At 33.8% G+C, this 23,345-nt stretch overlaps 2 protein-coding genes and 1 long non-coding RNA gene across 8 annotated transcripts; 2 read left to right on the top strand and 1 right to left on the bottom strand.

Annotated features, from left to right (window-relative positions):
* Positions 1-1,392: 1,392 nt before the first annotated feature.
* On the bottom strand, positions 1,393-5,109 carry LOC128675965 (uncharacterized). Of its 2 annotated transcripts, none has more exons than XR_008405352.1 (3): positions 4,980-5,109; positions 2,747-3,050; positions 1,393-2,607 (listed from the first exon to the last, which is right to left on the bottom strand). It is a non-coding gene; the product is annotated as an uncharacterized LOC128675965 (long non-coding RNA). The 2 variants fall into 2 exon arrangements; XR_008405353.1 differs by lacking the exon at positions 4,980-5,109 and adding an exon at positions 3,113-3,217.
* Positions 5,110-5,118: 9 nt separating this feature from the next.
* LOC128675962 (alpha-(1,3)-fucosyltransferase C-like) lies at positions 5,119-12,174 on the top strand. Of its 5 annotated transcripts, XR_008405349.1 has the most exons (4): positions 5,119-6,291; positions 6,864-7,952; positions 8,217-8,646; positions 9,457-10,085. XR_008405349.1 is itself a non-coding variant. In XM_053755819.2 (2 exons), the coding sequence occupies exons 1-2, from the start codon at positions 5,411-5,413 to the stop codon at positions 11,990-11,992; spliced, it is 1,173 nt and encodes a 390-aa protein (XP_053611794.1). In that variant the 5' UTR covers positions 5,119-5,410; the 3' UTR covers positions 11,993-12,174. The 5 variants fall into 5 exon arrangements, 1 of the variants encoding a protein (XP_053611794.1); XR_008405351.2 differs by lacking the exons at positions 6,864-7,952; positions 8,217-8,646; positions 9,457-10,085 and adding exons at positions 11,701-12,045; positions 12,080-12,174; XR_008405350.1 differs by lacking the exon at positions 8,217-8,646.
* A 701-nt stretch (positions 12,175-12,875) lies between these two features.
* On the top strand, positions 12,876-17,609 carry LOC128675964 (alpha-(1,3)-fucosyltransferase C-like). Its single transcript, XM_053755822.2, has 2 exons — positions 12,876-14,022; positions 14,600-17,609. The coding sequence occupies exons 1-2, from the start codon at positions 13,142-13,144 to the stop codon at positions 14,874-14,876; spliced, it is 1,158 nt and encodes a 385-aa protein (XP_053611797.1). The 5' UTR covers positions 12,876-13,141; the 3' UTR covers positions 14,877-17,609.
* The last annotated feature ends 5,736 nt before the right edge of the window (positions 17,610-23,345 follow it).

Genomic DNA, 23,345 nt, shown 5'->3' with positions numbered 1-23,345 from the left:
TAATAATAAAATTTTGATGGTGTAAAGAATTTTTGCAAATAAACTATTACAAAAATTACACGATTGGTTTTTATCTGAATCGAAGATTCTATCATTGTTATTAAAAATATATATTGTAGATAACAGACGACGACTGGAACTATATGTATTTTTTTTTAAATGATTAGGTAAGTGCTCATAATATTAAATATTTTATTTTATACGTGCTGTGTCATTTATTTAGCATTCCAAAGTAATGATAAGCATGTTGTTTTAAACCGCACTCGCACCATGGATTCTCTTCATACTAAAAGGCTGACATCGGTCTGATTAATGAAATTGTCGACTTGAAATATATCTATATGTAAAGTTGATTAGTTCCTCCATTACAATACTATTTTGTTTATAAATAAAACCGTTGCTTTACTGTGTACCTATGAAGGTACCGAACATCACAAACCGCTAATGAACGAAAAAATTCGGTAACATTTAAGTATGGGCGAATATTTTCATTACAAATCTTTAAAAAGTTTTAAACATGTATTCATTCCATTTATAATACAAAATTTACAATACAAATACCGATAAGAATTTGCTAATATACCTATTAGAAATTAGATGGTAGGTATATAAACCTACGCTATTTAACAATTTGCAAATTTTTAATTTTAATAATTCCTCCTGCGCCAACCAATACGAGTGTTCTGTAAAGTTAAGGTAAAAACTATTTCGAATCCTAATAAATTGGACCTGGCAAGCCTTTATAAAATAATCACATTTATTTAAAGCGCCTTATAAAAACTCCAAAGCAAAGCAACGACAGAATAACTCTTTAACTTTGTAAGTAAAATTTATGGTACCTACATATAAATGACATAATACTTACTAATTTAGCAGTAAAGTATCACATTGTTGTCTCCGTCTTTTGATTTCAAAGTATTTTTTTTATGTTCCCTAGTGTGTTCACTTTTAAGTTATTTAAACATGGAATAGTATAGAATCAACCGTAACTTGTACAATGTTAAGTTACCATTTCCAAAGGAAATCTATAACAATAAAACATACTTTCAATATTATCTGCTTTTCGGTGGTTCTGGTTTATTTAGTTTGGAAGAAAGATATATAAAAAGTTGAGTCATTTAAAATTTAAAGACCACACGCGTGTAAAATAAAATGATTTTTTTAAAAATAAACTAACAGACATACCCTAATGATTCTCAGAATTTTTAAAAGTTTTAATAATGTCACTAGGTTCTATATGGGAAAACTTAAAAATTACAGTGACATTCGTTTTGAGTAGAGTTTTAGCATGAATTTATACAAAAACTGAGTTCTAGAGGTATGTTAATAAAATAGTAGGGGAGATGTAGATAATGGGGATCACCTAAGCGAGAATCGAAAAAAAAGCAAATCTAATAATGAACTATTTATTATTCTTTTCTTATTATAAACTTCACTTTCTTATCTATCAAATGAGATCAACTTTTATCACTTTGATGCATTAATTTTGGTACAATAACAAATTACAAAAAAATTGTTTCGATCACCATTGTCAGCATCGGTTGGCAATGGTGCTCAGCATGTGGGCAATGGTGATCAACACATATCGCAAACAAAATTGTGCGCAGACTCCCATCTAGTACAGTCGGCATGAGCCCAGAGCCCACAAGAAGTGCACCGGTACCATGTTTCATTGTCTCTTCTGAATTCACCACATACAACACAAGTTACATTTGCATCATCAGCATGGTCATTATCGTCATCTTGGCATAACTCGTCTGTTTTCACGTCTGACTCCGAATTATCATTTGATTCTTGTAGAATTTTCTTCTTAACCTTTTCACGACTGACCTTTTGTGGCTTCCTCTTCTTTCCTATTCCTTTTCCTTTGTTTTTCACAGATTTTTCCTTCCTTTTATTCTCTTTTTCAACTAGATCATCTTTGATTGGAGTAGATGTTAAAATCGCTGCATGATGTTTGTCTTATCTTGACAAACAGTTGCTTTCTTAGGCATCTGAATGAAATTTTAAATGCTTGGGAGATTCTTAGATTTTGATGGAACATCAAATTCAGACGACGATGCAGTCGATGGAGTAGTAGTGGGACAGAATGTGGATGTACTTACTTGGAATAGGAAAAATTTGTAAAATAAATTCTGAAATAGAGTCCGTAGAATCCTGAACAACGATTGGCTCTAATTAAAGGATTTTAGCTGCTATAAAATCTTCATCAGTAAAAACATTGGGGTTTATAGGAAATATGCCCGTTGCTTTTTTTCCTGCTTCGGCCTTGCTCATGGAGACTACATGAGAGAATGCTTTTTTGACTAACGTAGCAAAATCATAAGGTTAGGGTAAGCGTTATTCTTTGTAAAAGTAGGCTCTAGGCTTTTGAAGAGTCGAGATCATCTTCTTTCGGGGGTAGATAAACATTGGCAGGCCATATCCACCTGCAGCATCATGGCGCAGAGCAGAGTGATATTCTTACCCCTCTCCCAACTTATTATAGACCCTATTCTCTACAGCCTTGTCCAAGTGGTTCCTTTAGACCGTTCATTAATGAGCTTTACAGCCTTTTCTAGGTGGTCAATTAGCTTTATTGGTCTGTCTAAGACGAATTTTTGTCATCTACAAACAAACAAGGTAAGGTAATGTGGGAAATCACTATGTAGGTAATTGGGATCACCCAACTCCGATTACCTACATGGACAAAGAGACGGTACATATTACAAGTACAGAAATAAATATTTGTTATTTAATGACTTACCTTCAAATTTATCAACTCGAAAAATTAGATGAAAATGGCGCGAAACCTTCATACACCTGTTACTCTTAAGCGTGTCGTGCGAACTGAATCAGTCGCTGGTGTCGCACCGGAAAGACGTAATGCTAGCGTATAGGTATATTGGCATCGCTTGGTCGCGTTCAGTTTTTGTTATTTTGAGGTGATCGCCATTGCCAACTGACTCCCATTGCCTACATCGCCCCTATTCAAATAACCAGCAGTTTTATTTTTTAAGTAATAAAACTCACTTCGATAACAGACTTTTATTACTACTTCATAGCTGTTTCTGAAAAATACATGAATTACCTTATAATCTACATTTATTAAATAGGTATATGTATTGCATACAAGAAAAAGTGTCTTCGGTCATGTTAAGAGACGTGCATCAACATAACCCAATTAAGTATACAATATTGTTTTTAAGCGCACTGTGTATATTTTTTACATGCAGTGTATATGTGAAAGCAAATTTCAACACTGGCAATAAAAAAATATATAATATTTTAAAATGGATGACAAATTTTTATGATCCGCTGGGTGCTTTGGGCACAGGTTCAAGTAAGTTTATAGAAATGAACTGCCCATATCAAAACTGTTACGTTACTACAAATAGGAAATATTTATTAAATGTAACCGATTTTGATGCTTTAGTGTTTAGCGACCTAAATTACGATAAACTTCGTCAAATGCATTTGCCTCAACAGAGATCGCCCTACCAAAAGTATATATTTGCAATGAATGAACCAGTTGCCATGTTTATGACTTGTAATCCTCTGTTGGAAAACTTATTTAACTGGACGTGGACTTATAAACTTAGTTCAGACATTCGATGGTCTTACATACTAATATATGACTTGCACGGCAATGAAGTGGGTCCAAAACTAAACATGAACTGGCCTACGGAGATGAAACCTATTCGAGATAAAAAAACTAAGGCCATATTGGATGGCAAGTCTAAGGCGGCTGCATGGTTTGTATCACACTGTGTAACTGTAGGCCGAAGAGAAAAGTATATCATGAAGTTGAAGCCAGAGTTAGACAAATTAAATCTAACGCTGGATATATATGGAAAATGCGGTAATTTGTCATGCCTCAAGGGAGACAAGAAATGTAATGAAATGGTGAAAACAGACTATTATTTCTATTTGTCGTTTGAGAATTCTAATGCGTGGGATTATGTAACGGAGAAACTTCTGACCGCACTGCTTAATTACGCCATTCCTGTGGTTTACGGTGGTGCAGATTATACTCGGTAGGTATAAGCATGTTATATTAAAAATATAATTGTTTGAATAAATTAAATATTTCATAAACCAAACTACACGTCTGTAATGTTTTAAAAATAATACAGATAGCAAAATTTTATATTCAAATAAATTTTACCTGTCCTAAAGAATATTGTGAAAACAATATTCCTAAACAAAATACAAGTATGTAGTCATTTTAATGACTACATACTTGTATTTTGTTTAGAAGGATAACTCACGCGGCCGAGGCTGCGGTAATAGCTAATAGTTTTGTTGTTGTGCACTAAACAATTATTATATTTTACAGATTTCTACCTCGAGGCAGTTATTTAAATGCCCACAAGTTTAGTCCAATGGAACTAGCGAGGACCATGAAGGAAATAATAGAAAATAGAACCAGATATTATGATTTTTTTCGGTGGCGAAACCATTTCGTATACAAACAAGGGGATAAATTTACTGAAATTTGTAACATTTGTACTGCGCTCAATAAAGACATGCCCAATAATTTAAATCTTCGCGACGGCTTTAGGCTTTGGTGGATTGGCGAGTATAATTATAGATTAAAATGTATGAAAAAACTTTTTATGCACTAACATATTGATTTGATACTTCTATACTATAACTAAATATGTGTGCAATTTGTTGTGCGTCTGCGAATTTTTTTTAGTTCTAGGTCATACTTAGTGTGTTTCATTGTTTATGGTTATAAACATTACTTATTAAAATTGAATGTTCAATAAAATTATTTACCACAAATATAGCATAAATATAGCATATATAAACCACAAAAATAAACTATTATTATAATATATTTTAGTCTGAATGATGGATATACAATCGACCGAGTTGGCATTTGTATGTACCTATATACATACTAGTAATAATTGTTGAAGTGTTTTAAATCGATAAAGTATATAATATTTTTATGTGTTTGTTTAGCATAATGTATACATGCATAACATTACTTGTGAATGCTAATTGTAATAATAAATTGACGCGGACAAAGCCGGAGGTAAAAGTTATCACACAAAACATCGAGTCAGAATATTTTTATAAAATAAAATTGTTAAAGTGTTTTAACTATGCAAGCGAAATATAAAGACTTTCGCAAATTTAATATAGTATAGAAATATCGATTTCACCTAAAAGTTATTTAAACTTATCGCAAATGGCGATAAAACTGTTTTATCACGGAAATAAACTTCAATAGAAATGAAAATCATACTTTATGTTATGTTACATCATACCTTTTATTATTAATTTATTTTTAATTAACATTAAATTTCATCTCTTTATATGATAAAGAAAAACAAAACCTTTATGAACTACACATTATACTTATGGTAAAAAAAAGGTTTTTGAACATAAGAAAAAGTGTAATTTCGTTCGTTCAATCATGTCTCAGGTCGCTCGTCAACATAGCTCATATAAATATACAATATTATTTGTAAACATATTGTTTGTAGATATTTTTATTACATGTTTTGTTTATATGAGAGCAGATACTGGCAGTAAAAAAACTTATCATATTTTACGATGGAAGATAGGTGGAAACAATCCATTGCGTGTTTTGGGTACAGGATCAAGTAAGTTTATAGAATTGAAGTGCCCGTACCAAAACTGTCACGTTACCGACGACAGGAAATATTTTCCAAATGTATCAGATTTTGATGCTTTAGTATTTTGCGGAAGACAGGCAATAAAATTTCCGCGCAGTGATTTGCCACAAGAGAGATCACCCTCACAAAAGTATATATTTGCAATGACTGAACCAGCTCCTATGTTTATGTCTTGTAATGATCTGTTGGAGGACTTATTTAACTGGACGTGGACTTATAAACTAAGTTCAGACATTCGATTTTCTTACATAGTAATTTATGACCTGAACGGCCGTGAGGTGGGCCCAAAAGCAAACATGAACTGGCCTATGGAGATGAAACCGATTCAAGATGAAACAACTAAGGCTATATTGGATGGCAAGTCTAAGGCGGCTACATGGATTGTATCACGTTGTGCAACGCTTAGCAAAAGAGAAATATTTGTCGAGAAAATGAGACCAGAGTTATCCAAATTAAATTTAACTTTGGATGTGTACGGAAGGTGTGGTGATTTGGGCCCGGTGGAAGACGGTGTAAGTAAGGAATTGATTAAGAGAGACTATTATTTCTATTTGTCCTTTGAGAATTCTCTCGCTTGGGATTATGTATCGGAGAAACTTCTGACCGCACTGCTTAATTACGCCGTCCCTGTGGTTTACGGTGGTGCAGATTATACTCGGTAGGTAAATACATTAATACAGTTATATAAGGTTTTTAAAAAGAAACCTTAGTACCTACTTATCAACAATCGCATTAAGTTATACGATTACAAAATACTTTATTGATGTTAGAGAGATCTTGTCTTATTTATTGTATGTCAAAAAAAATCGTGTGCATTGCATAAGAAAAACTATCAGGTTTTGTGCAATAATGTGTTACCATTTGAATTAAAGAATACAAAATGTCCTGGCCTGTGCTGTTAACTGTTAAGTTATTCGTAGGTCGAGAGCTGAACTCGTTGGCACATTCAAGCCGTCATGCATGTAATAATACTGCACTTACCTACAAATTAAACGTGTTTACAAAATTTCTGCTCAATCGTTTGCAGATGAAATTTTTTTTCTAAACAATCATATCTACCCTCATTTACCTACATTAAAGAAAAGACTGAACCAACCCGTATTCTAGCCTCACCATCACATTTTTATAATTACTTTTATTTAAAAGTGAAAACTAAAAGTATAGCACAGGATTTTATGCTAACTGATTGATTAAATCGAGAAGTGTAGGTATGTATGTTCTCTTTTACAGATTTTTGCCACCGGGTAGCTATTTAGATGCATTCAAACTTGGACCAATAGAATTAGCGAGGACTATGAAAGAAATAATAGAAAATAAAACAAGATATTATAATTTTTTTCGGTGGCGAAACCACTTCGTATACAAACGAGGAGAGAACTCCACTGAAATTTGTAACGTTTGTACTGCGCTCAATGAAGATTTATTTGGTAATTTACATCTTCGCGATGGGTTTAGACTTTGGTGGGTCGGCGAGTATAGTTATAGATTAAAAAATTGTATGAAAAAACAGAGGGAATACCACAAAAGATCAAATATGTAGAACGTCATTTCGTCTACACGTTCTATCTTACACTATGTTTACACAAAATCAAAAAAGAGATAGCATGTGCACGATAGTAACGTACGACGTATGACGTTTCGTGGTAGGCCTTTAGTTTATGAAAAGACTGAAAAGACTGTTTCGATGATTTGATGTTACGTTTTATTATTATATGATTATATTTTTATGTTTTTCTCTTCCATCTATTCAGCCATCACTTCCACGTTGATTGTCTGATAGACGGTGAATGTTTTTTTAGAAAATTAAATTTTATTATTAATGGGTTGTTTTCTCGAGATGAAAAAACCCCCCAAAGCATTGTTCATGAATGTAGGTATCATGCACACGATACCTCAGCAATACTTGAAATTATTTATTAGAAGTGAGTTCTAGAGGTAGTTTTGTTTTTTGAAGTCATAAAACTGACTTTGATAACAAACTTTTATTACTCTACTTCATCACTGTTTCTGAAATATAGTCCAAAGTACATTTATTAGCTAGATATATATGTGTATCTGTATTTAACTCCAATATTTATATATTTTTTTAATAAGCGATATATCGCATAGAAAAATTGTCTTCAGTCATGTTAAAAGTCGTGCATCGACATAACCGACTTAAGTATATAATATTGTTTTTGAGCGTACTGTGTATACTTATTTTTACACGTAATGTATATAAGAAAACAGATTTCAACACGAGCAATAAAAAAATATATAATATTTTAAAATGGTCGACAAGCAAATATAATCCGCTGGAAACTTTGGGCACAGGATCAAGTAAGTTTATAGAAATGAACTGTAAATATCAAAACTGTTACGTTACTAAAAATAGGAAATATTTATTAAATGTAACCGATTTTGATGCTTTGGTGTTTAGTGGCTTTAACTTAATAAGATTTCGCCATAGTTATTTGCCTCAAAATAGATCGCCCTCACAAAAGTATATATTTGCAATGAATGAACCAGCTCCCATGTTTATGTCTTGTAATCCTCTGTTGGAAAACTTATTTAACTGGACGTGGACTTATAAACTTACTTCAGACATTCGATGGTCCTACGTACTAATATATGACTTGCACGGTAATGAAGTGGGTCCAAAACTAAACATGAACTGGCCTACGGAGATGAAACCTATTCGAGATAAAAAAACTAAGGCCATATTTAATGGCAAGTCTAAGGCGGCTGCATGGTTTGTATCACACTGCGAAACTGGTAGCCGAAGAGAAGATTATATCTGGAAGTTGAAACCAGAGTTAGCCAAATTAAATCTTACGTTGGATGTGTATGGAAGATGCGGTAATTTGTCATGCCTCAAGGGAGACAAAAAATGTAATGAAATGGTGAAGACAGACTATTATTTCTATTTATCCTTTGAGAATTCCATCACGCGGGATTATGTGTCGGAGAAACTTCTGACCGCACTGCTTAATTACGCCGTCCCTGTGGTTTACGGTGGCGCAGATTATTCTCGGTAGGTAAAAGTATAATAATGTTAAAGATGTAAGTAACTGTTTAACTGTATTAAATGTTTAATAGGCTAAAATAAGCTGCAATGTGTAATGTAAAAATAGAGGTATTAGTTAGCGCCGATAGGGGCTTTAGTTGTTGTTAAAATATCTTACTGTGATACGTTTATATATTTTTGTGTGTTTTTAATTTAATTACAATTTACTGATGTCCATAAATCAAGAGGTTATGAGAAGAGTGGTTCAAGATAACGAATAAATTAGTAACTAGTAAAATGAGAGAAATCTATATTAAGTGTTACGAATAGTATGAAAATTAAGAAATTTGATGGGCAAACTTTCGGCAGTGAAAGTTTTAGGTGAAGTATGCCCTAAAAGCGAAATGACTGGAGTTAATACGATGAAACTAGCTGACGGAAGTGATGGTTTCAGTAAATGGTCAAAGGACTTCCTCTAAGGTCTTAAATCAAATATCGATTCAGATAATGAAGTAACTGTAATCATAAAATGATATTGAGTACATTGTCATCATTACTGGCCAGGCTTGGATGTTGTTGTACATGGATGTGGTAATAGAATGATTGAAAAAGATGTGAATGAAGTAGAAGAACGCTAATGTACTTGAGATAAAGCTAAATTTATTCTCAGAAGTAGTGGTTATAAGAAAAGGTCCTACCTAGGATCTAAATTATATATTATATTTCATTGCTTGTAGGTTACATTAAGCAATTTGTACGTAAACTTCTTCACGCGTGTTCAACTCGCACTTGACGATTTTTTACCCTGTGTGCACTCACAATTTTCATATTTTACAGATATTTACCTCCAGGCAGTTACTTAGATGCACACAAGTTTAGTCCAGTGGAACTAGCGAGGACCATGAAGGAAATAATAGAAAATAGAACCAGATATTATGATTTTTTTCGATGGCGAAACCATTTCGTATACAAATATGGAGACAACTCTACTGAAATTTGTAATGTTTGTGCTGCGCTCAATAAAGACATACCCAATAACTTTAATCTTCGCAACGGATTTAGGCTCTGGTGGGCTGGCGAGTATAGTTATAGATTAAAATTTTGTATGAAAAAACAGAGGGACCACCACAAAAAAAATAATATTTAGCACGTCATTTCGTCCACTTCGATGAATAAGATTGTCGACAAATACGATTTTTTGTCAGTTTCGGTGGCGATTATTCTAAGTTGTAGTTAGTTGATAATAAATTATTGTATACATTTTGTATTTGGAATTACTATATATAATGTAACTATGTAACAAATGAACTCAAATTAAACACGATAGTGTAAAATAGTCGCTTAAATATGTATATTATAATTAATTATTTCTAGGCAATGCGTTCGATTCGTTTTGGTCTGAAGATCGCCTGAGTCCGCGCACGACAATATAGTAAAGGAGTGTAAAAAGATCCATTGGAATTGTATGCAATCTTTTTTTTATAGCCTGTATTAAGTGTCCCATTGCTACTTGCAGTAACATTCGTTTTGAGTAGAGTTTTCAGCATTACTTAGACTAGAATCTTTAATAGAAATGAGTTCTAGAGGTATGTTGTATATATCAGCAGTTTCGTTTTTTGAAGTCATAAAAACTCACTTTGATAAAATACTTTTATTACTTCATCGTTGTTTCTGAAATATACATGACCTTATAGTCCGAAATAAATTTTTTAGCTAGGTATAGTGTGTATTTTCATTCCAATATTAAAAAATATATATATACGTGAGAAATTTTCTTCAGTCATGTTAAAAGTCGTGCATCGACATAAGTATACAATATTATTTTTGAGCGCAGTGTATATGTTTATTTTTACATGTAGGGTATATAAAAAAGCAGATTTCGACACGGGTAATAAAAAAATATATACTATATTAAAATGGACGACAGGTAAATATAATTGCCTGGGTGTTTTGGGCACAGGATCAAGTAAGTTTATAGAAATGAACTGCCCATATCAAAATTGTTACGTTACTGAAAATAGGAAATATTTATTAAATATAACCGATTTTGATGCTTTGGTGTTTAGCGGCTTTCGCTTAGTAAGGTTTACCCAAAGTTATTTGCCCCAAAGGAGATCGCCGTCACAAAAGTATATATTTGCAATGAATGAACCAGCTCCCATGTATATGACTTGTAATCCTCTGTTAGAGGACTTATTTAACTGGACGTGGACTTATAAACTTAGTTCAGACATTCGATGGTCTTACATACTAATATATGACTTGCACGGCAACGAATTGGGCCCAAAACTAGACATGAACTGGCCTACGAATATGAAACCTATTCAAGATATGAAAACGAAGGCTATATTGGATGGCAAGTCTAAGGCAGCTGCATGGTTTGCGTCACACTGTGCAACTGGTAGCCGAAGAGAAAAGTATATCTGGAAGTTGAAACCAGAATTATCCAAATTAAATTTAACGTTGGATGTATATGGAAAATGCGGTAATTTGGTATGCCTCAAGGGAGACAAAAAATGTAATGAAATTGTGAAAACAGATTATTATTTCTATTTATCCTTCGAGAATTCTAATGCGTGGGATTATGTAACGGAGAAACTTCTGACCGCACTGCTTAATTACGCCATTCCTGTGGTTTACGGTGGTGCAAATTATACTCGGTAAGTAAAATTAATAAAAATATAACTGTTTAATATTAAATATTTAATTTTGAATTGTATTAAAAATAATAGTGGCATTATTTTTAATACATTGGTAGATAGCGCAAATAGCAACAATATTTTAACAACAACTAACGTCTGTTAGTTGTCGTTGAAATTTCGTCGTTATTGTCGTTATTGTTGCGTTCATTTCTGTGTGTTTTGACTTTAATTATTAGTTAATGGTGTTCATAACTCAAGAGGTTATGTTATCCAGTATACGTTGTCTTGTGCGAAGAGTGGTTTAAGAAAACAAATGAATATAGTTCATTGCTTGTAGATTACAGGAAACAATTTGTTCGCAACCTTCTTAACGCGAGTTCAACTTTCACTTGACCGTTTTTTTAGTCTGTGTGCATTGCACAATTTTCATATTTTACAGATTTCTCCCTCCAGGCAGTTATTTAGATGCTCACAAGTTTAGTCCAATGGAACTAGCGAGGACCATGAAGGAAATAATAGAAAATAGAACCAGATATTATGATTTCTTTCGGTGGCGAAACCATTTCGTATACAAATATGGAGACAAAACTTCTGAAATTTGTAACGTTTGTGCTGCGCTCAATAAAAACACACCCAATAATTTAAATCTTCGCCACGGATTTAGGCATTGGTGGGCTGGCGAGTATAAGTATAGATTCAAAAGATGTTCGAAAAAATATATTTTACCCTAACGTATGGATCTGCTATTTCGATTGATAATATTTCCAAGAAATACAATTTTTTTGTCAGATTCGGTGGCGAATTATTCTAAATTTTAGTTCATAACAAATAATTATATCTGGCATTACTTATTAAAATGGGAAACTCAATTTGAATATGTATATTATAATAAACTATTTCATGGCTATGCAAAGACTCGTTTCGGTCTACAAATCCGCGCACTGTAATATAGTAAACGGAGTTTAAAAAGAGCCATTGGAATTGTACGCGATGTTGAAATGTTAAAGCCCGAAAAAGTACATATTGATTATTTGTATGTGTTTGTTCATGCTCCGTCATTTAATTAGAATGCAAAGTATTGATGGTATATATGCGTTTTATTATTCATCTCCTGTGTCATAGTCAATCATTCATTTAATGTAGGTGACTAAGACAATCGATGATAATAGTTTACGGTATTACCCCTTTCCATCTCTATCGACGTGATATAGGTACCAATTCCATTCAGGTTTCTCAACTTAATGACACTCTGACGTTATTTTGAGGCCAACTTAATCTGTATGATACGCTATACATATAGTATGTTTATTGATGATCATATCGAGTGTGTAATTACTAACACTGATGTCAGATTTTATTCAAGTCGCCTAAAGGCATCTGATATGATATGTTGATTTATAATATTCTAGCCATTGCCGATAGTAGCCTATTATTTACAAATAAATAATCTGAATCAAGGTTAAACCATGAGTTAGACTATTTTTATTATAAATTTCATCAAAAAAGCGCTTTAGCCATGCGAGAATAACAGATTTTCGCATTTTTCATATTGTATCGAATTTATTGACCTAACCGTTATTTAAACTTATATCGCAAATTCTGATAGAAATGACTTTTATTACTACTTTATCGCCGGTGCGGAAATAAACATGAATACCTTATAGTACCTGTGGTTTTTGGACGTACCCAGGATCAATCGCTTAATTTAAACAATATTTTTTTTTTATTTACTTAAAATAAAAACTCTTTTTGACTTATGTTAACTATACAATGTTGAGATTCATCAGTAAAACAAAAACTTTATCTATAACAAATTATATGTTTTCCTCATAATACACCAAATATTATTGAATATAACAAGTGTAATCGCTCGTTCAGTCATGTCTCAGGTCGTGCACAAATATAACTTACATAAATATATTATATTATTTTTAAGCATATTGTGTATAGATAATTTTATTACATATTTCATGTATGTGAAAACAGATACTGGCAGTAAAAAAACATATTATATTTTACGATGGAAGATAGGTGGAAACAATCCATTGCGTGTTCTGGGAACAGGATCAAGTAAGTTTATAGAATTGAAGTGCCCGTACCAAAACTGTCACGTTACCGACGACAGGAAATATTTTCCAAATGTATCAGATTTTGATGCTTTAGTATTTTGCGGAAGACAGGCAATAAAATTTCCGCGCAGTGATTTGCCACAAGAGAGATCACCCTCACAAAAGTATATATTTGCAATGACTGAACCAGCTCCTATGTTTATGTCTTGCAATCCTCTGTTAGAGGACTTATTTAACTGGACGTGGACTTATAAACTAAGTTCAGACATTCGATTTTCTTATATACTCATTTATGACCTGAACGGCCGTGAGGTGGGCCCAAAAATAAACATGAACTGGCCTATGGAGATGAAACCGATTCAAGATGAAACAACTAAGTCTATATTGGATGGCAAGTCTAAGGCTGCTGCATGGGTTGTATCACGCTGTACAACTAATAGCCGAAGAGAAATGTTTGTTAAGAAGTTGAGACCAGAGTTATCCAAATTAAATCTGTCGTTGGATGTGTACGGAAGGTGTGGTGACATGGGCCGGGTGGACGACGGCAGGTGTAAAGAATTACTGAAAAGAGACTATTATTTCTATTTGTCCTTCGAGAATTCTCTCGCTTGGGATTATGTGTCGGAGAAACTTCTGACCGCACTGCTGAATTACGCCGTCCCTGTGGTTTACGGTGGTGCAGATTATACTCGGTAAGTAACATTATATAGGTATATAAAGCATTGCGTGGCGTTAGGCATTTTTGTAAAAAACTTGTTACCGATATTAGCAAAAAAATTGACAATAATACCATTTTTGATTTGAGATCTTGTTTTCATCAGATTTAAAGGGTGTAAAATTTTATGACCGTGCTGTGTTACAAACCTTTGTGTAACTTACAAACCGAGAATGAAAACGCCATGCATTTACCTCCGAATTAAATAAGTGTACAACATTTTATCTCAATCGTTTAAAGATAAAAATTCAGTTGCAAAATCCCTTCCAAGCAAACATTATTATCCTGACTCTTAACTTGTGATGTAGGTTAGATCGCAAATTAAAACTGTGTCAACCCGCATTCTCACGTCACATTTTTATTTTTATCAACATACCTATTTTAATTAAAAGTTAAAGTTAAGTTTACCACCATCATATTTGACGTTGATTTAACCGACGCGCCACTGAAGTTTAAACAAAATAGCGTATTTTGTGTTTTACTACGCACGTTAAAGTTGACAGTGCAACACACCTTAACTGATTGATCAAATCAACAATAGTCATATTTTACAGATTTCTACCTCCGGGCAGCTATTTAGACGCACTCAACCTTGGACCAATGGAACTAGCGAGGACCATGAAAGAAATAATAGAAAATAAAACAAGATATTATGATTTTTTTCGGTGGCGAAACCATTTCGTATACAAACGAGGAGAGAACTCTACTGAAATTTGCAACGTTTGTACTGCGCTCAATAAGGACTTACATACTAATTTAAATATTCGCAGTGGATTTAGACTTTGGTGGATCGCCGAAAATGATTATAAATTAAAAACTTGTAGATTTTGAACAAGTGCGATTAAGCGAGTTCATCTATTTGCAAATGGCGGTAACAAATTTCATTTGTTCATTGTTCATTTTTGATTAAAGCAGATATTACAAAATGGAATTGAAAGAAAAAACTTGAATTTACAGTCAACAGCACATCGAGCTACTCTACATGAACCTTTACGGCGCGGTGATAGCGGCGAGTTTGTAATGAATTAGGTAGGTTGATGTGCTGTTGACTGTACTTACATGTTTTAATGCGTGTGTTATTATTATTCTTATTCAAAGTCGTATTCCTCATGGCTGAGGGTCGTGATCATTACGTGGAATGAAACACACACAACAACTTTCTTGGTACTATTGCATGATGGCAGTGCTTTGCCATTGTCTTCTCCGTTTCACACCTTGTGAGTGGAAATTAATGAATGAAAGAAAGCTCAATAAATGAAATTTCAGTAGACAAGATGACCACGCAAAGGATTTTCTGAGCTCTTGAATTAGTAAATAATATTCGCCCCAAAAAGTCTTTAGGTTGGTAAATCTGAATGAAATCGGGTTAACACGTAGATAGGGGAGGAAAGGTTAATTTACCGTAACCGTTCATTATCGATTGACTTCGCTACCTTTACTGAATGAATGATTGATCGGTCAATGAATGAAGGTGAATTAATTTATGGTCTTGGATATGACACCGGGGATAGATGATTGAACGTTTCCTTTGTATTTGATTAATTTACTTAAAATAATATACGTATAATAATTTAGAATGCAAACATAAATGAAACGTAAATAATGTTGTATACGCTTAATAATAACTTAACAATAATAAAGAAAAATAATGAACGTAAAAGATAACAATATTGAAGCGGTGGTGGCGTAATGGTTAAGACGCCCGTTTGTGGATCGAAAGGTCCTAAGTTCGAATCCTACTCGTGCCACATGAGTTTGTAGACCAATCTGACTCCTGCATGGTAATTTCATCGACAATCACATCTACATCGACCACACTTGTTTCCGGTGAAGGACTCTAATCGTATACTAGTTGTTCGCCGCGAATGGACCTCGTAAACACAATATTTTTTTTACTAAATTGTGAATATTTTAAAAACGACTTACCTAACCGATTCGTTGCCCCACGAGACAGAACACGACAAATTCTACATACCTTTTAAATTTCATCAAAATCAGACCAACGTTTCGAAAGTTATTGCGTTACAAAATTACATATATACAAAAAAATTATTTTTGCCTAGTTGATTTGTAGAGCTCGCTTGCTTCGCTCGCTCGGTCAATGAGATAAAACAGCGGTAATCAGCATCAGTTATCTGTGATTTGAGCATCAAACACTCGCGCACGGAACAAATACAGGGATTTGGGCCGCTGCCTTTTTACGACGTGTCGGAAATAAAGCCGGGAGATACTTCCGTTGCGGGTTATGTGGCCCGAGTTACAAGCAATGACGGAAATTTAACATTTGGCTTTGAATATTCTGTTAGTAAACCGTTATGTTTCATTGAAATAATATTCAAAACAGGTCCTTTAACCCCTCGCCTGAGGTATCCCTAACGTACCTAGGTACTAACGCAGAGACTCGCCTCACTCGCGAGTGCACCAGACAACTTTGCCGTTAACTTTAATCTGCGTAGAAAAACGCAAATTACGCCATTTTGTTTTATCAGTGGCGCGCCAGCAAAAGTTGACATCAAAATTGACTTGTGCAACTCACATTAAAATGCTGCGTATTTTCACTATTCGCTCAAGTATAACTTTTGTGGTTTGAGACAGACCTTTCTCTTAGAAAACGACACAATCACAAGGCGTTTCCGCCCACTATGTTATATAGCGTAAACATTCTTCATATTCTGTGAACTCTCAGATGCTAGCATATTTGTAAACTATTTTATTAAGTCTGTTCACTGATTTTGCAAAAACTAGAAAACTTTAACACAGGACCGAGCTCAAGGTAAAAAATGTAGGGAGGCCTAAATAAACAAATAATTTAGTCTAAAGAAGATTGTTGGAAGAATAGACATGTTTACGAGTTTACGTCAGCTTAAATGTCATAATGATTGAAAATTGTTCTAGAATTAAAATTGAACTGTTTTGTTTATCAAATTCAAAATTCTTTATTCATTATAGATATACATCACTTATTGACGTCAAAAAAATTACTTAAACTAAGTCTACTGCCGACTTCCAAAGCGCAGGTGAAGAAGAAGCGGCGCATCAAACTTTTCTCCAAAGACGTCAATAAACAAATGTAGGTCTTACATCTATATCTATTATCTATCGCATTGGTTTATCTGTAAGATTTAAATTATCGATAAGTAAGTAATAAATAAGTAAACATTTATTTTTGAGCTATCAGTTGTGAAATTCCTGGATAATATTCGAAATTACAAATATCCGTATCTACTAATTAAGTTACTTCACTAACCCAATTATTGAGTCAATTTACAAGCTTCATTTGTCATGCGTTCGTTTGAAATTAACGGCTAAATTGTGCGAAACTGCATGTGTTAATAAATCTATGCTCTAGTTTAGATATTGTTTGAAATTATATTTTGTTAAATAATTGTAGTTTTCATAAAATACATATTTTATGTATACATTGTAAACATACATGTGTTTTAATCTCCGACGACAGAAGGAGTTGTAAGTGAAACGTGTCTGTGTGCTAAATAAATGGTTGAACTGATTTTGATCTAGATTTTTTATTTGAAAGGGAATTCGAATGTTCTTAACTATATTTGTAAAATGTGTGTTAGCCGTATGGAAACTGTCAGCTCTTTTATAGCAGAATAATAAGAGGATGCAAAAAACTTCGGAGTCGGGGGTTCCTTAAGGTTTTTATTTAGTTTTTATTTATTTATTTAAGTACATTATAGTTATTATCATAGCAGTATGTTATGGTTTTTTTATTTTTAGTCCTGTACTTCTTATATCACTATTTTAAATATATTTTCACATTGTAGACAAATTCCAGGAATGCTTTCGCAAAACGTGAATGTACCAGCGTTCACGTCTTGCTGCACAAGATACAAACTACTGGCACTTCGTAACGACCACAGCATGTGTGCACTGCACTGAAATGGTGAAAGAAACTCATTTGAAGAGTGTTGATCCCTATCATTGGTTTAGCTATGCCCTGTCCCCCTGGCAGAAGGAGCAAGCCAAGCGTTGATATCCTCAAGGATGATATGCGTGCCAAATCGCTGACAACCAAGAATGCCGAAGGCTGTACGAAGTGGTGGATAAAAAGTAGGAAAGCGGAGCTGTGCTCTGGCGTTTAAGACAATCGTACATTAGAGCCCAGAATCTGTCTAAATAACGGTGTTTTCAGAACATTTCATCCGTGTGTAGTGTAACAAAAACGATTGCGAGATATCGTAAACCTGGATTGGCCAGTCATCTCGGACGCCTTTGGAACCCTTTCTTTATCACAAAAGAGATTTATTGACGTTCTAGTACCTTTATTGAGATATTTATACTATTGTGCTTTGTTTAAGTTCTCTTTACATCTTCTTCATTCTTCATTCTCTTAACATTCTACAAAAGCCGAGTGTAATGGTGGTGTAATGGTTAAGATACTCACCTGTGAACAAAAAAGCCCTAGGTTCGAATCCTACTTGTGCCATATAAGTTTATATACCTACCAATTTGACTATTCATAGGCGATAGGTTAAAAAAGCTATAAGTAACTATTTATTTTCAAAATATCTATAAATATTTTGTTTGTTTGTAATATCTTTATTAAAATTTAAACAATCACATGATGTTCAATTAATTTGATCTGCATTTCTTCGTCTATAGGTATTTTTGCCACCGTCGATTTTTATCTAGATTATTAATTATATAATAGAATTAGCTCTACTATAGACCTCTGAACGAATCCAGTAACAATTAATTTGTCAGACACTACGCGACATTTACCTACAAATAGTTACTCCGCTGATATCCAGTGACCCCAAATCTGAGCTCGCCAAAAATAAAGAACAAATAAAAGATTTAAGTAAGGAAAGAAATAAAAACTTTTGCCAGTTCGTGATTTGTTTATTAGTTGAGCGAGGAGGTGAATGTGAGCAATCGGAGCACAAGTACAGGCGTGAATTTCTTGGGAAGAATTCAGTTACTGTTTTCATTTTGGGCGAGTTAATAAGACGAGTCAGAACTATAAGATTGGACTTCTTAAAAAACTTCCTACAACTCCTTGAAAGGCACGCTCAGTGACGCCCCTGTAGGCCTACCATCAACTTTTTCAGAACGATTCCAATGCAACTCAGTTCAATTTAGGTACCTAAAATGAATCGCATTCATACTAAAAATTAAGTCGATGGTACGAATTTGCGGTGCAGTTCAGTTTAGGTCGCGTTAAGAGATGATGATAAGCCCCCTGGTATTGGAGTTGTTCCTGGGTAGCGGTGATTATTTACCATCTGGTGACCAGCGCATTTGTAGCTCTAATCCATGAAAAAAGAAAGAATTTACTTAATCTATAGGTATTACCACTAAAATCAGATTTTACAGTTCCGTATCTAAAAGGTAACCTATTAATATGCCTCTCTTATCTGTTAGTTACCTATTATAATAATGTTTGCCAACCTGCAAGTCAGATCCTAACCTATAACGTGTGTACAAACCTAAAGATGGAGACCACATCTTCCCTCTCACTTAAGAGACAAAAAGACACTTAAGCGAATCTAAACAATGAACATCAATTATCTACGATAATGGCCGATGTTCCGCTTGATACAAAACTCACATTTATACTAAGCAATGTACAGTGCGCATCTCAAGTTCCTTGCATGAAACCCTATGCCCCGGTAATAGGAGCGAATTCGAAATACATTTGCGTAGGGTATATTATATATATGTGGTGCTGGCTGTACGTTGAATGACCCCGATTATGGTTAATTTGTAATGTTGCAGTTTGTCAAATCGTTTTAAATTTAATTTTGTTATATTTGCTTTAGCGATAAGTATATCCTCCTTAATATATTGTTACTAATTGTACTTTTTTTGTGTAATAAAGTATAATATTGTATTTAACCCCCGACATATAAAATGGGTGTTATAAGTTTAACGTGTCTCTCTGTGTATCTGTGTATCTGTCTGTGGCATCGTAGCTCCCAAACGAATGAACCGATTTTCGTTTAGTTTAATTTTATCCCGAGTGTTCTTAGCCATGTTTCATGAAAATCGGTTCAGCCGTTCAAAAGTTATAGCGAAATGAATATTTAAAGTCGGGGGTTTTTTAATTTGTCTAACAATTAAACTTGTTTTAAAGACGTATTGCTGTATACGTCACACGTTTTTAGTTAGTTCGCGTGCTAAAACCTATGGTTTAGCTAGCTCGGCACGTATGAATAATATCAGACGATAAATTCTCCTCTCAACAAATTTAGTTTTAATGAAGTCGGCCGCTGGTTGTATTCTGCTAATTAAATCGAGTCGGGGATTGTTACATGTTTGAAGCGTGTTCACGCCCAAGGCCGTGAGAAAGTTGCCGAAAAACACGCGTATACATTGGAAATAAGGAATTATTCCATCGCTAAGCGTGCTATTCTGAGAACTATAGCTGAGTAATACTATATCGACAATTAGTCTCGATATTCTTGAGTTTATCTTTTCCCTTGCACTAGGTAATATAGTTAAAATTAAAGCTATTTTCATTTATTTACCGTATCAAGTTTGATCGCAAAATGTAAGTTATTTCAAACACTTTTGAATATTTATATAACGACCAGTGCTTTTGTTAATTATTAAATGAATGAACTGCCAATCATCAGAATATATGTATTGCAAAAGTGCCGAATTATCAAAACATGTGAATGCAATAATATTTCTGATACTATGATGGAGGTGTAAGACTAAATACGCTCTTGTTACAGTTCAAAATCGTAACATGATGAATAGATAATATCTTGATGATAACGAATCGAATATCAGAAAAAATCATTCTTTGAATTCGACAGAAGCCTATACGAATATTCGGTAATACGAGTATAAATATCGATACTATGTTTAGCTATACTTAGATGATTTTATGCACCAGTGGATAACAGCTTTAATATAAAAGATTGCGTAGTTAGGCAGAACGATGTAGCCTAAAATTAAGTTTGTCAGCGTTCCACCTTTAATTTAGCCCTTGGCTTCTTTGGTGTTAACTCCTTCATCTAAAGTACCTATTTGGATGATGCTTCAAAAAACACTTCAAAAAACAAATCCCAAAATACCTTTTACTCGACCATACATACAGCTTTTGTTTTCTACAATACATTTATACTAGTTATAATTTGCATCTCTACCCGTGACATTAAAATATAAATATATATATTAGGACAAATCACATAGATTGAGTTAGCGCCAAAGTTAGTTCGAGACTTGTGTTATTGGATACTAACTCAACGATACTATATTTTATAACAAATACATATATAGATAAACATCCAAGACCCGGATCAATCAGAAAAATATCATTTTCCATCATGACCCGACAGGGGATCGAACCCAGGACCTTTCGGTTCAGTAGCAAGAACTTTACCACTGCGCCAGCGAGGTCGACATTGGGTTAAATTATATCAAAATCGGCCAAGCGATGTAGCGGTGAAAGCGTGACCAACTTTTCCATTCATACACCGCCAACCAAGAAATGTTAAAAATATGACTTCGTATATTTCAAATTGTAGGAAATCATAAAATTAGGCCACGTTCCAACCGAAGACAAAAGTCGCGAGTGTGCCAAGACCCTTATCTGCTGGCTACATTCCGCTCTTACGAGTATGTCATCATGTGCTGATATCGAGTCAGAAGTGGGATGGGACAGGTCAAACATTTCACGCTATCTCAGCATTTTTCTTCATTTTTGATTCAGTTCCATTTCAATTTTGGATTCCGTATGTCCATTAGGAAAAACCGTAATTTTATTTAGGTATTTATTTAAGTTCATGCTCAGAGATTTTTTTGAAGTTTGATATCTAAGTTCGATATTTTTGCAATTTTTTATGGTCTATAGTATTCCTGGTATCATACGAGACGACTAAGAGATAAACAGCCTTAACAGATCGACCTCAATAGCATTTCTAAAGAGGATTGCGGTCAGACAGGCGGTTATATGCGACCCTTTATTGTACTAACATATAGTCAAGTACAAATAAAATCTCTATTTTGTCAGTTTTAAATGCGGCAAATAATTAAGCATCTGCTATGCTGAAATTTAGTGATTTAAATTCTTATAACACTTAAAGACTTTGTCAACAATACGTATATCTACACGTTTAACGCCAAGAAATACAACCTTTTTAGATTTTCCATCAGATAGATCGATAAATAAATTTTAGAATATTTTCACTTTAATTAAACTAACAAAAGAGTTATTTTAGTATAAAAACCTTTATATATAAACTGAACCTTTATCAGGTATGTTAATGACATGTAAAGTATTGCCATATTGCGTTCGGAAACGCTGAAAAATTTAAAAAATGTTAATTGTAAATCGTTAGATGCTTTTTTGTTATTATGAAATTTCGGGTTATGTTTCGTTTTGATTTAAAATTACAGTTGGTCTACGTATTATTTTTTTTGCCTGTAGGTACTTTTCGACGTACAGCTACCCAAATTCTTAGCAAAGTCGCCGCTATTACCGCGCCATAGATGTTCATGCAGGCTAACTTGATGTGCTGTTGACTGCACCAGAGTTTCTTCAAATCATTTTTGTCTTAAATTTGTGTAATCAAATTATCCTTCAATCGAATAACCTATTTGGCTCTCCTCTTGACCTTTGTAGCGCAAAAAGCAGTAGTGCCAAATACTTCCACTTGTCATTTCAACACTTTGGCAAAGTTCCTAAGGTTGTTATTCTTTTATTTCAAGTAGGTACTTACTTAATAATACCTATCTATAAGCTATTGTTTTTATAATATACTACCTATTGCCCACGACTTCGTCGAGTTAAAATCCGTTTCCCGTGGGAATTTCAGGAAATCCCTTCTTAGTGTTCCCCTACACTATCCTAGGAACCTACACATCAAATTTCAGCTTTCTACGCCCAATTGTTTCGGCTGTGCGTTGTCTGTCATCCAGTGAGTCAGTCACTCAGTAACGCAAGAGTTTTTTATATATACATTTATTTTATCTATGGTTTTATCATTAAATCGTGACACATCACGAAAATACTAGTGTTAAGTGCAATTGTTAAGTACGTAGTCTAGACAGGCAATGATTGGTGCAAGTAAAGCGCGCGGTCGCATCCGGTTGAAGGTCATCATACGATATAAAAAATGCCAATCAAATACATTATTTCTTTACTCTAGCAGAAAAATCCAAAATCTGATTCAGATTATTTCAGATGAAAAAGAAATTGAATATAACGCGTTACGGTCATACGAACATAAAACGAAAGAAGTAACAAAAGTTTATGCTAACCGCAGCCGTCATGTCATTCCGATCCGCGCAAAGTGTTTCAGTAAAGTTTCCTGTTTTCAAGATTAA

This window comes from Plodia interpunctella, chromosome 15 (genome assembly GCF_027563975.2).
Source record: "Plodia interpunctella isolate USDA-ARS_2022_Savannah chromosome 15, ilPloInte3.2, whole genome shotgun sequence".
Lineage (NCBI taxonomy): Eukaryota > Metazoa > Arthropoda > Insecta > Lepidoptera > Pyralidae > Plodia > Plodia interpunctella.
The sequence above is the reverse complement of the archived record's forward strand: the minus strand, read 5'-3'. Positions and strand labels throughout refer to the sequence as shown.

What these genes read in the sequence shown, in the direction of transcription:
- LOC128675962 (XM_053755819.2), top strand. Translation starts at nt 5,411, where the DNA reads ATGTCTCAGGTCGCTCGTCAACATAGCTCATATAAATATACAATATTA. An exon ending in GGTGGTGCAGATTATACTCG is followed by an intron (nt 6,292 to 11,700) that starts GTAGGTAAATAC and finishes CATATTTTACAG; the next exon opens with ATTTCTCCCTCCAGGCAGTT.
- LOC128675964 (XM_053755822.2), top strand. Translation starts at nt 13,142, where the DNA reads ATGTCTCAGGTCGTGCACAAATATAACTTACATAAATATATTATATTA. An exon ending in GGTGGTGCAGATTATACTCG is followed by an intron (nt 14,023 to 14,599) that starts GTAAGTAACATT and finishes CATATTTTACAG; the next exon opens with ATTTCTACCTCCGGGCAGCT.